The following is a 13,793-nucleotide window of genomic DNA, read 5'->3' as shown; positions in this document are numbered from 1 at the left end:
GTGGATGGATGTGTGGGGAGCTGGAGATAAAAAATGCTTCTTCTGTGTTTCCTCAATCACATGAATGTTTCACTTACTTTTATTCAATTTAATATTACTTAAATTTACTATTACCTTTAATATGTATTCTATAATTGCTCTTGCTATTGTGAAATGTGTCTAACATTATCTTTTATTCCTTTGGTATTTTTTTTTTTAATAATATCTCCTTTACAAAATCTCCACCTTTATTACCACAGAAAATTAATTATGCTATGTCATTGACAAAAGAACTCAAATATATAGGACTTTTTGCAAAATTTAGAGAGACTCCTTTTCATATCATTGTCTCCATTGTTAGTACCATGTGAGATTGAGATGGGGGTTCAGACGAAGCTTAGAGATTCCTCCTGCAATTGCGGGCCTCTGGTCACAGCAAGAGGCAGCGATGGGAGTGCTTCTTGTGCCCTTTGCTCCGCTCACCGCTGGCTTTCTTGGACGTCTCCTTGGTCGGCGGTGTGGTGTCCTCTGCAGTGTCGGACGTGTCATCGATTGGGTCTTTCTTGCTGGAGTTGCTGCAGTAGAGTGACTTTGAGAGACGATTCCGCACCGCCCTCGACAGAACATTTGATTTCCTCAGGCTATTGAATCGGCGATGCCTCTCATGTGACGGCGAAGTCTCCTCGTTGTGCACACAATTGAGAGTTGTCACAGTGAATTCGATGTCCTTTATTTCTTCTGTGCACGCTACACATGGTGGGGGGATTGATAACAAAGAAGGAGATATTTCCACATAAGTTTTTCTTCAAGGAAAAATATTGTCATGTTAGACATGCTTTTTCTCTGATTGTGTCTCACGTGCAAGAGCTTTTGTCATATTAGATTGTCTTCGGTGGAAGTGTTTTTTCATGCAACCCGCACCACCTTCGATGGGCGGGGGTCTGAGATAAACCATCCGCCTCAGTCAAGGGGTGGATGATGGAAACACTTGGTGTACAATTCATAGTGTCTGTCAGTCTTTGCAGACACTGTCACGTTTCACGGTGTGTGATAAATGAATGGATTGCTGTCGTTTTTTGTCTTTTGCCATTTAAATCTTCCCCCTGCACTTGATGAAGAATCCCGAGTGGCAAGAGACCATGGCTTCAATGGAGCCACCATTCAGAATGTCCCTGATAAATTGTTTCATCAAAAGAGTTGAGAATTTACCGTTTCAAGGATTCTCCTAGTCATTTCAAGTCCAGAAAGATACTGTGTCTTATCTTTTTTTTGACAAATTAATCAAGCTTCAGCGGAGCAAAGAATGAAACCACATGGGAGGATCTTAGGAAAACACTTTAAGAAATTTAATACTAAAGTTCCTATCTCGCATCAGAAAAATTAATCCCACGAGTCAAATAAAGTCTCGTTTATATATATTCAATTGATATTTCTATTGTTCTAGCTTAATTAAATTGTCGAGGGGATTCTAAGAGATCTTTCACTTCATTCTCTGTTTATTCTGCAATGAATTTATCTTGTGAATAAGAGATGCTGTTTTGACCTACATTTAATTTCTGAATGGAAGCACTCTTGATGAATTGCATTGAGAGAAGTCATATCTATTCTTTTTCTATTTTACTTTAAAAGCCATTGCTGCTGCATCTGATTGAAGAGCGACACACATTCTAGTGAAATAGCAGCACTGATAATTATTTGTGAAAAGCTACCTCAATGGTCAATGCAACACGTTTAACAGAATGGCATTATTGTTCTGCCGATGTGAAAAGCTTTTGCACTGACACAATTGCCAATGTACACCATTGTGATGAGCATGTCAACCCTTGGACTACTTATGAATTCAGGCGACTCACCAGCAAACTCCTCAATGGGCTTATCAATTGTGTCATGATCAATCCATGTCAAGCCCATTTCCACTTTCTCCGCCAAGTCCTGCCAGTGCTGTCGATTGTCCATCGTGCCCTCGTACAGCGGCCGCATCCATGGAAATGTCTCCGACAGGACACGATATAGTGGCATACATATGACGTCAATAAAGCCCACCTGCATCTTGGGCAGTTCATCTTTCCGCTCTCTGGGGGATGAGAAGAGGCGAAAGGGTGTGGAATCAGCACGAGATGGATGAATGGCGCATAAAGGGTGCTTTTTTTTATGGATTTTATGGAAATTGGTACAGAGACAGAAAGTGTCGGGACAAATTACCGATCCATCATGGCAATTGGCTGTGTGTTGAGTTGCAGCTTCTCCAAGTCGCCCTGATCGAAGAATTCATCCGCCACCAATTTCGCCACTTTGTGCTGCACCTCCCAAGGCTTAGCAATTGCACTCACATCGCACGCTGTCATCATCATGCCGCAGAGCACTGAAATTGATATGGAAATTAGGCGGTGAATACTCCGAAAGAACCTAGTATTATAATGAAACTATCGGTTCAATACTAACTGTGTCATTATAGTCAAGCAAGAGATATGAATCGGCCAAACAATCAGATCATGGAAATCATCATTAAATTAATTGTGTGAATTTGATCGAATATCTTTATCTTTCAATTAATAACTCAATCAATTGATATATAATATTGATATTATTAAACAATAATTAGTATTAATTCTCCCACAGACTGTCTTCTTCCGCACTGCAAATTGAGTGTGGATTAATTGACTGTGATTTAATTGCAGATATTTCAGGAGATTGAAAAATACTACGAGAAACTTTTAGAAATGAAACATTTGAAGTAAAGCTTGCCGTCTGTGAAACATTTTATGTCCTGTAATTTTGTAAGCATTCAATGGATACTTCAATCTTTTACCACCCACTCGGGAAAATGGCTGCAGAAATGGGCGGAAGGGCTTACAGCGTTTCTTGTGGCAGGCAAAATGAGTTTTCTGGGGGTGGATTGTGCGACTTTTTTCTTGGCTTCTTTAATTACTTCCTTATAAATTATTTACTGAGGCCAACATAAGCGTTTTGTATGAGATTTCAAGTCATTAATATTCATTCGTTCTACCCTCATTTCGACTCTCGTCAAGACATCTCTCTTCACCCCATCATAAAATTTCAATGAAGGTCGTGAGGAGCTTCGGATTGCGCCCCAACTCCCAGCCTGATTTACTCCATCGTAGATAAATAACAAGCTAATACTGCCGATTTTCGGGGAGGAAGAGAATGAGAGAGAGAGCTTGCACAAATTTAGCGGAATCAATACACATTTCCGGAGCTGAAATCTACATGGGAAAATAATCAATTACCCCCCACAAATCCATCTATCCCATCGAGCAGATTGTCGAGCCTCTCGTTTCATTTGCTAGGCAATGTTCTCTTTGAAGATATGATCTCACATTTTCAATTTGCTAATAATGCCGTCAAGTGTACTAATTGATACACTACTTTGATATTCTACACCAATTCAATTGATTTCCAATGCAAATCTATCAGTATCAAAACAGATACACTCAATTGAATTTCAATTCAACAAGACTTTCAGGAGCATTTGCAACGCAACTGAATCTGTAATCTGCAAAAGAGCTACAAATCCTTTGTTTGAGGATTATTAAGTTAAATGACAGTAATGCTTTCCTTGTGTATTCATGAATGATTTAAATTGTCCCCATTGCTGCTCATAAGTCATTTTCCAGTGCTACGGAAATCCCGACAAAGAGAGACATTCCTGAGAATCAAGGAGCTTCTAAATGGAGTCAAGGGGTCTTTTTGTTGATTAACGACCACTTCAGAGCACGAGAAAAGGTGTTTCATTTGCCGAAAATCCACAGTCTTGTGAATATCATTAGTTCAAGTGAGAATTGGATGAAAGATGAGATTAATTTTCCTCCCCATGCTCTGACAATCCACAAAGCTTACAGTGGTTTAGTAAAGTTTCTCCTGTTTATTATTCCGAACCAAGAATATCTCTTAAGGAATTTCATGCAGTTTATATAATGAATTCCATTACGGATTTTGAAGAAATTTGAGTAAACTGTAAATTCTTGGAAGTGTAATGAATTTTCCCCCTAGTCAAAATCTTTTTCATTCGAAAAACTTGTTTCGTTAGAGGAATCTTTCTGAGAATCAACAACACTTTTCAACATGAAACTAAGTTGCTTCGTTGCCTCTCTGTGAGTCACATCAAATTTCTTTTTTTCCAATCTGAAGAGGAGAGTGTTCAGCTCACGTGAGGTATCTCGTGAGTTATTGAAAAGTTATACCTTAGCAGAGTCTCATTGGAAAATGTAAACTTACACTCCTTCTTCTCCTCGCCCTGCCAATCAAACTCGCCCGACTCGATGAGGTCGAGAAAACTCTTTCGCTTCTTGAAGTACATGGCCAGGTCCGTGGAGAGAATCGCCGCCTCCACAGTCTTCATCACGCGTCTGTAGTCCTCCGGCGAGAGAGCCTGCAAAAGGGAAAGTTCGAGTTACGACTGAAATGTTCTGAGTGCCAAATCATATTGCAGCTTTTGAGTTCAACATTCATAAGATATTTTGTATGTTTTTGTCAAACTTCATTAGAAACTATACTAAAAAACAGGATTAAACTTCTGTAGTGACAATAAATTGACAAAAACTAATTTATTTTTGCATAATTCCTCATTAAATGCTTTTAAGTAATTGGGACAATTTTCTCTATTCACACATGGGGTAAACATTAACTTAACATGTAATAAAAGTTTTACCTATGATAAATATGACTTTTGCAATGTTTACATTAGAGTAGTGCAGGAATTTACTTGTCTCCTGAGAATTACGATAATTAAACTCATTCGACTATGAGAAACATGAGTTAAAGTAAGGTAATTCAACTCTGATATAATGTACAAGATTGTTTCAAAACAAGTCTGTCTCTCCAAAAAGTACAGTTTCGATTGAAATAAGTAATTTACTTATAAAATCAAGATATACATTATCTGTGATAGAAAGACACTTTCACTTATCCTAATTAATGTTCTCTAATTGATGCTTTTCTAGTACCTGAAAAATATTATTGCCTTCGGAGTTGAGAATCATAACGCACTGATCGAAGTGATGATGTTCCATCGTGCTTGTGCTGTAAAGGATGGCCAGAGGACTCTCTGTCTTTGTTTGAAAGGCATTGTTGGTGCCACGATGGTCGAGATCGTGACAAAGACAAGCCACCAGAAGACCCAGAATCTCCAAATCGTGCATGAAGCGCTGCAAAAGTTAAAGACACCGTCATGTTAGCTAAGCGATTCAACGTCTCAGGAGAATTAATAGCCTGACACTCACCTCCATCTTTCCGGTCTTCATCATGGCAAACATGGTCTGGGCGACATTGAGTGCGTGCCTCCAATTGTGATACTTAACAGGCCGATAATTCTTCCTAACACTGAGTATCCAGCGACACAGGACCTGGCACGAGACCGCAGGGAAATGGAATTAATTGTGGTGGAAACAAAGGAAATTGAGGCAGAACCTCTGCAATAATTACTTCATAAGGAATATTGAATTGCTGGACCAAATTGCATTGCAGGAACATTCTCACAGTGGCACGGCAGGTGTCATCGTCGGAGAGGTCGAAATCTAATTTGTGGGCGGGACAGATAGATAGTTAATATGGTCTGTGTGTGGCGGAAATTGAATTTTCTCACCTATAAATTTGAAGCTGTACAGGCTGTACTGCTCGGCCGACTGAATACTGTCTTGGGCCAATTTCAGTGTTTGCTCCTGACTGGCTGTGGCGTGATATGATAGACACTCGAGGGCCACTTTCTGCTTCGCCATCAGCTTACAAGCGCTCTCATACATTTGCGTATTGTGAATACCCAGACCGCAGAATATCGCAAATGCCTCCAAAATTGACACATCCAACTCGCTGAAACTCGACTCGGTGTTCTGCAAAGAACATATGATATTAATATTTCATGTAAACATCGTATGGAATATTCTGAAGAGGCTCTTCGTGATCTATTATGCATTTATGACATAGGAGCGTAATGGGATATCATATGAGGTGACATCTACGATGGCGTTGTAACAGACACTTTCTTACCAAGTTTAGAGAAAGAGTGCTATTTTCAGTGCCATGGGGAGCTTGCAATGGCGCCCTCGGCGAACTTAATACTATGAATAATAAACAATCTAATTTGCCTGCCTAATGTACAGGATGTTCGTCATTAAAATGAATAAACATTTGTACTAGTGAACATCAATGATTTATAGTGGCAACACGTTCTTGCTATTTACTTGCCTAATGAAACTTGAAATTGCTTTAATTGACTAAAGTGTTTGACAGCGAGTTAAAGAACCGAAATCTGTATCACTGTAATTTGGGCTGTAAACTTTACTGAATTGATGGCGTAATTAAATCCCTATTATTTTGGCACTTCATATGCCTTTTCAGTTTATGTTTTACCCGTGTGAAGTTACGATTGCATAACATATTATGCCAGTGAATCACTTGTTTTCATAAATATGCTACCGGGACACAATAATTTCAATGAAAATTTTCCCAGAAACACTCGAAATGTCTAAAAATAACAAATACATTTGTTTATGCACTCAAAATCACGAATCCTGAACATTGTGATCAATTTCCATTATCTCTTTAATTAGACAGACAAAACATTGCGAGGTCTATTGATTAACACAACACAGTTCGTAATTATTTAAATAGTGATAAGAGCCCGAATTATGCCACCCAGGAAAACACTAAATGGACAAAGGTCGAATCAATTTGCAAGTATTTTCAGGATGTAAAATAAATTAGATTGGAATCTCCGCTCACGGTCCAGTGCTAACGTTAATGCTTTGATCCATTAACTCTCTACAACAATTATCGCATGAAATATATATTTTTCGACATGCGATTACGGGTCTTTTTCGACTGAATATTTAATGATCACTCGCCTGGCGTTTGCAAACATGCCCCCTCAATTTCCTACATGTGTAATTAATTAGGCGCCGGTGTGAAATTTGAGTTTTGCGTGGCTTTAGCGTGAGCTATTTGAATACCGAATCACTTGACGAGTGAGCAAACATGCAAACAAGCGAAGCTATTCGCAAAGTTCCACCTTATTAATTAATTGAGCAACGCCAATAACGTCCTTAGCGCCATTCACGATGGGCATGCAGAGGATTGTGTGGATGTTGTCCGCCTCGTCGTCCTTGAACAGCGACGTCTTGTCCTTGAGCCACTCTCGCACGTCCTCGATGTTGAGGATTTGATTTGTGGACGCCACCATCTGGGCGATGAGCGCCAGAGTTGAGTTCTGCAGATCCTCCATGGTGGGGCGGCTCACTGTGCTCACATGGTTCTCCGCCCCCAACTCGAACAGGGTGGTGAAGCGAATGGGTGATTTCTGGGTGGAAATTGTAAAGGGGAAAATGGGTTAATTCCCAAGTCATCCAGCAGAGATGGCTCAAATGGTGACGATGCAAATTTTCCCCCCTCGAGAATTCTTGGTAAAATTTCATGTCACATTGTGTTACTTCTGGATGGTGTGTAAATAGTTGCATGAATGTGTTGAAATACAGTACAATTTACCCATCCATTTAAATTTCGAGTACCAATCTCTTTATAATTCATAACATGTGCAACACTATATTAAAAATGTCAAAAGGTTAATGCAGGTTTCATACAAATCAGCTATATAATTTTACTCCTTTTGTTGTTGTTTGCGATAAAAGCTCTGTTAAATACATGCTATTAATTTTGCTGGTGATACATTTAATTATATGAAGAATCACTGTTCATTGTTATGCAATCAATAATGGAAATTTCAACACAACCCATAAATTCAGGCACTCTCTAGAATTTATCGAGAGTCAAAATCATCACTTTAAGACATTCAAATTCAAACTAGACATTTTCTACCAATACATCATGTCAACAATGATTTGGAGAAAACATCAAATCACACCTCATCCCATTGTGTTGGTGGAAAAAAGAACTCACTTGTTGCTCCAGAATATCCTCCACGTTGATGACTTTGCTCTGACGTCGCGAAAATGTTTGAATACTCTGCGATGGCTTCTCCAAAATCCGCTCCAGGTGATTCTATTTTTACAGATGGTGCGGCCCGGAATGGACCATTTGCATAATAGATATGATTTTAATGAGATTTTTTTATATCATGGCAGGGAAACAAGGTACTCACCGCTTCGCCACAGTCCAAATCAAGGAGGAATACTGCACAGCGCTGGCATTTGAGCAATTCCCTCGCCTCCTGCATAATCTTCGTCACGAGGCACTCCAGGTTGCTCTGCTCGGCGAAGATGTTCCGCGCCAGATTGAGCAGGATCTGATTACGCTGATACTCTTGGACGGATATTTCAAATAGTTGAGCGTTCTGAATGCCAATGCCGCAGAATGTGAGGTATCGACGAAATACCTCAACGTCCTTCTCCGAGAATTCATCAGCTTCTTCTGCCAATTGCGAGAGGAGAGAAAAAGGGGAAAATTCCATCATTTACACTCTGTCCGTGTTTCTAAATGTCACCTTAATTTATGACATCTTTTAAAATCCCTAATTTTTTACACCACGTTCGCGGTGCTTATCAAAATGATTAATGTTGGTTGAAATGTTAATTTGATTTTTATAAAGCAAATTTAGAAGTGAGAGAGAGTGATAACCTTAATTGCCTCAAGTCCTAAAAGTGCTCGCAGAATACATGAGTTGACTTGAGCATTCTGACATTATTATAAATTCTCTCAGCAAATACTACTTTCTTTCGGACGGAAATTTCATGAATAAGAAATTTTGCCTTACCATTAATCTTGTTAATAATTTCTGCCACACCAATGACGTCGCCTTCGTAGTTGCAGATTGGCATTGAGAGGATTAAGTTGGTCTTGTAGCCCGTTCTCAAGTCAATTTCACCATTGAAGCGCTTATCCTTGTATGCATCCTTGATGTTGATGATCTCCTTCGTCTCCGCCACGATGCCGGCGATGCCCACCCCGAAGGGGATCACAATGGGCTCCTCGTGGGCCTGCCTCATGGCCTCCTCCAGCGCCGTATCCTGTGTCACATCGAACAGCTTCGCCACGAGAATTCTGCCCGCAGGCGTGTTGCGCGCCAGAAACAGACTGCCGCGATCCGCCTGCGTGAGCAGACCCACATTCACGAGGATCTTGTGGCAGAGAACATCGATATCCAGTTCATTGGCCACATCGCGAATCAATTCCATAAACAATTCGCTCTCATTCAGATTCTCCAGATGCTTTCTCGAGCCAATCGCGCGTTGATTCTGGGTCGTGCGACTCCGCTGGAAGGGGTGAAAGATGCGTGTGGGTGGGAAAAATATATTCATGAATTGACGACTCAAATAGGTTTCAATATGAATATTTAAGGCTTGAGCGGCTTGAGGTATTTTCCCTCTCATCGTGAAATGTGGAAAAGCGAAGCCAGGCAGAAAGTTTGCATTGGAATTAAATTCTTTGCCAATTTTTATCTATGGCTTCCCGTAAAGGTGAACTTTCAGAGCACTTTCTGCCACACCAATCAACAAACACCGCAAGCTATTTATTCACCAAACAAATCTCATGGTTTTTGCCCTTTTCCCCAGCGTACAGCATGTTTTATACATTTTTTGCACACTTAATAAATATTTAACACAGTCGATAGGAAAATATCATGAATATTTAGCATTATAATCAGTTGACCGCCTGATTCATTGAAATGCTATAAATTTCTCGTTAATGCAAGGGGAAAACTAATAAAGACCAGAGAGTTTGTATATAAAAAATTCGGAAAATTGCTGAAGTAAATAAATGAACATGCATATCGAATCAGTGATGAAAATTTAATCACGATGTTTGCAAATACATAAACGCTTTTTAAAACCCTGTGTATTTGTGCACTATTTTGTCGATTTCATTTTATAAAATTGAATCGTGTGAACTATTATTGATTTATGGCAAATTTATTTATCTATAATACTTTTTGCGTGTGATTCCAGTGAACACAAATACAAAATGTATTTCGTGTGCAACAGAATTATTAGAATATAAAAGAATATATATTCAGAGAAGCGTTTATTAGCTTTTTGCTTAATTAATTACATATTTTGCATCGCGAAGAAGGAACATTTTTCTTTCAGAGAATATTGCATTTTACTTGTGAGAAATTTCATTAATAATTTATAATGTGGTCATTCTTTCGACTCCTTAGATAAACTTACAAACTCTGTGTTTTTTAATTAAAATTCATCGACTTTCTGTTGTAAGTTGTTTTAGTCTGATTATGTGAAAAGTATGAAAAGTTTGCAAAATGGGGAAGAAAGCTCTGGGGGTTGATGAAGACAAGAGTACACTTGAGTGATTAAACGGAATGAAATCAAATTACACTCGGAGTGTGTTTTCCTGCAGAGTCAATTTGGTGACGGTGATAAATGACTTGAATGAGGGGTGAAAATTAAAAGAAAAGAAATGAGACAGATGAGAAAGTGTAGAAGCCCTCGAGGTGACCTTTTTTTGTCACTTTCGGCACTTGCTTGTTGATACGACGCCCGGGAGTGGAATAATTTGGTGCGGGAAAGCAGGAAATGAAGGGCAGTTAATTCACCCAAACAGCGTTCATGACTTGAAATCGGGTTCTTGATTTCTGAACTTTAATTTACACGTGTGTAATCCATTTCTAAGCAACACTATTATTAACACTGTATTTACCAGAGTTTCGACAAATACTAATTTCGTTTTCCTTCGAGGCGGACAAATGAAGCAATTATTTTTAATTGCTTTATTTATCTTAGATGAATTCTGATAACCTTGTCGCAAATAAAAGTCAATTTCTTCTGTCTAACACTAGGTAAATATGTCATTTTGCTTACTATGGTAGATTTCGTGTTAATACTAGAAGTGATAACCACTTGTTTACGATGGCTCAACATGTCTCTTTATATTGCAACAGACGCATTAATCTACTTTGGATATATTGGGGTCAGTGGTGAATAGATTTCTTTAACATTTTTGGTATTTAAGAATGCGTGAATGAAATATTTTTACAAATTAAAAGAAGTTCTGTTGTGGAATCATGAAGTTTTTGGGTGTTTTCGTAGCAATATTATTGCACACTTCGCTCATATCTGTCTGCTCTAAAGTAAAATAAATATTTTCTTCTTTCAAAATAACTTTGAATAAATATTTTGTGAAAATTCTTGCAGTCCATCGCATCTGATACAACGGAAAGTAGAATTATCAATGGAGAATTTGCCAAAGAGGGCCAATTTCCCTACTGGGTTCGTGTGATCGCTTATGGCGGTCCTTGGAGTGAAACTGGCATTCACAGCTGCGGTGGGAGCATAATTGCTCCGAGGTGGGTCCTCACAGCCGGTCATTGTTACGTCGCAACCACCAATGCCTCAGAACCAATCACTTACCATATTGAAGCGGGATCGATCATAAGATGGCAACCGCGACAAAGTGACATTGTAATCAACGATCATGCCTTCCTTCATCCGAACTACAGCCGTGAGACTCTGGACTATGACGTTTCCCTCTTAAGGACTAAGAGATTCACCTTTGACGAATATGTGTTCCCCATTAAGATCGCGCCTGGATATTGGAACTCAGAATCCTACGTGGGCGAAAATGTGACTGTCATGGGCATGGGAGACATTACAAATGAAGGGCCTTCCCCAACTGAATTGCGTTACACCGTTCTCACGGTCATTCCGCGGGATGTGTGTGAAAAAGCGTATCAAGACGACGGAGATGACAGATTGGCCGTGCCGGTTTTCTGTGTCCAAGACGAAAATGTCCCAATCAGTGGTTTCTGTCATGGGGATTCCGGAGGCCCAGGTGTGATAAAGAAGGGTGGTAAATTGATTCAAGTTGGACTGGTATCGTTCTCAATGAACTCTGGCTGTACTGCTGGTCCACAAGGCTTTGTCGATGTTGCAGCACTACACGATTGGATAACCTTTACAATGGCTAGGAACGCATAAATCGCTCAATATCAAGAAAATGTACCATGAGAGCCATATGGGTAATAAATTGCATGTTATCTGAATTTGATTACTTTTCACAAAGATGGGATGATTTCCACATTTTATGCATGCATGAAATTTATTTAATGACTTAAAAGCCCCTCGAGGCAACTCACCCTTACTGGCGAGAGTGCCAGCCACTGCTGAAAGAGGTCAGAAGACACTGACCCACCCTTCCTCGGACTCTTGGGCGACTTTGTGACAATAGCGTGGATCTTGTGGATGGCATCTGGAGGCGCTCTCTCCCTCAGCCACTTCTCGAAAGCCTCGGGTCTCTTCTCGTACAACTCACTGATTCTCTCCACTTCCTCGTCATCACGCCGAGACACCTCTTGTTCCCCATTCAGCATTTTTGCCATGCTTTACGTTGCACAAGTTCTCGAGGGCTGTAGATTGTTACCGCGCCACCTCATCAATTAGTGTGTCACGTAGCAATTCTCTTCCCCGGCGTGCAAATTTTTTCACCACTGATTGCGCGGTCTCTTCCGGGTGGGGGAGAATTCAGGGCTGGGGTGACCACCCCATGAATGGAGACGCGTGTTGCAAAATGTATGAGATGCGCAAAAGAGGCTCTCCGCACCCTTTCACTGTCTCAGGCCTTCTGTGGGGTGGCTCACAGCGGATGATCCCGGCGGTGGATAATTGAATAACGTCCAAATAGAGTGTGGTACAGTTTTCTCAGACGAGAGAGCGTCAGTGTTGGATATAAACAAATCACAGGATGAGCGCATGATCCATTCCAGTCTTCCACCCCCAGACTCCGCGTACCACGCACGCAAAAAGTCTGCGAATACCCACTAATATTTCTTCGTCCACGTCCTCTGCGACAGGCCACGGGAGTCTCTGCCTCCGGATGACCTTATTATTTATTCATTGAGCCTCCAGGGTGACGAAGGTGACAGTTTGAGCGCGGTGTTTGATTTATCTCGGTTGAACCGCGCTGGAAATCACAGAGGCCAATTCTCTCGAATGGATGAGTCTCGAGTGTCCTGGCCGGAAATCGATAAATTTTCCCGTGGTTGAAGGCGCCTTTTTCCACATCAGCTGCCACACAGAGGAAGTGAGAAATTCTCCTTTCAAAAGTCACCCTCACCACCTGCAAATTCACTCCGTTTCAGTTGATTTGACTCCGTGAAAAATCATCCCCAGACGTCACTCTTCACTCGCATTAATTGTCTCACATTTCACCCTTCGAACTCTGTCACTCCCATCCCCAAGACTGTGTGGAACTGGGGGGAGGCCGAGTGGGCAAAAAACATCAGCTGGCTTCCTAATCCCGCAAAGAAGTGGAAGATGACTTAATCCCACTTCGTGTCAGCGAGGGAGGATTTTTCATTGTCGGAGCCACAGAGATAAAATTGTCGAGAGAGGCGAACAAGGAGCCCTCAACCCTATCACAGTCACTTTTCCGACGCTTTTTTTCTTCCTCTTCCAACACACCAATTTTCTGTTCGTCTTTTTCCCTTCGTCGTCTCCAGCTCACACTCCCCCGCGAGCCAACAACTTCAACCTCAACAAATTAACCGCAAATTCGCCACAATTCACCGTGGAAATCACCCAAAAGTCTCCCTGGGGCGACACGGGGGGCGATTCGTGGTGGCCTGCACTGATTGCAGTAGGGGTTGGATGAATTTTTCAGGCCAATAAAATGTGGAGCAAGAGTTGGTGGAAAATTTGGCACGGATACCCCGGCGGTTTCCGAGAGACTGAAAACTTCCAAATTCTCTGTGTGGCAGAAAAGCAGCGAGAGAGAGTGGGAGAGAGAGAGAGCTCCAAGAGAGGAGAAACAGCCCGCCAAATACCATTAAATCCCCCTTCAGTAATTCCACGAGATGATACACAATTTCCCCGTTCAACATTCCACCCCCAGGC

General features: G+C 40.8%; 1 protein-coding gene across 1 annotated transcript; it reads right to left on the bottom strand.

Annotated features, from left to right (window-relative positions):
• Positions 1-49: 49 nt before the first annotated feature.
• On the bottom strand, positions 50-13,600 carry LOC132258188 (cGMP-specific 3',5'-cyclic phosphodiesterase). Its single transcript, XM_059755342.1, has 13 exons — positions 12,038-13,600; positions 8,702-9,200; positions 8,090-8,358; positions 7,888-7,989; positions 7,004-7,291; positions 5,582-5,825; positions 5,422-5,513; positions 5,220-5,342; positions 4,944-5,144; positions 4,216-4,369; positions 2,182-2,341; positions 1,833-2,053; positions 50-726 (listed from the first exon to the last, which is right to left on the bottom strand). The coding sequence occupies exons 1-13, from the start codon at positions 12,278-12,280 to the stop codon at positions 410-412; spliced, it is 2,913 nt and encodes a 970-aa protein (XP_059611325.1). The 5' UTR covers positions 12,281-13,600; the 3' UTR covers positions 50-409.
• Between the last annotated feature and the right edge of the window lie 193 nt (positions 13,601-13,793).

Source organism: Phlebotomus argentipes, unplaced genomic scaffold (genome assembly GCF_947086385.1).
Source record: "Phlebotomus argentipes unplaced genomic scaffold, Phlebotomus argentipes genome assembly scaffold_4, whole genome shotgun sequence".
NCBI lineage: Eukaryota > Metazoa > Arthropoda > Insecta > Diptera > Psychodidae > Phlebotomus > Phlebotomus argentipes.
This window is presented reverse-complemented; position numbering and strand designations above follow the sequence as displayed.

Coding starts and splice junctions, on each gene's coding strand:
- LOC132258188 (XM_059755342.1), bottom strand. CDS start 12,280: ATGGCAAAAATGCTGAATGGGGAACAAGAGGTGTCTCGGCGTGATGAC. Junction 8,359..8,701: donor AATTATTAACAAGATTAATG/GTAAGGCAAAAT, acceptor CGCAATTGGCAG/AAGAAGCTGATGAATTCTCG. Junction 2,342..4,215: donor GGGCGAGGAGAAGAAGGAGT/GTAAGTTTACAT, acceptor TATCAATTTCAG/TGCTCTGCGGCATGATGATG.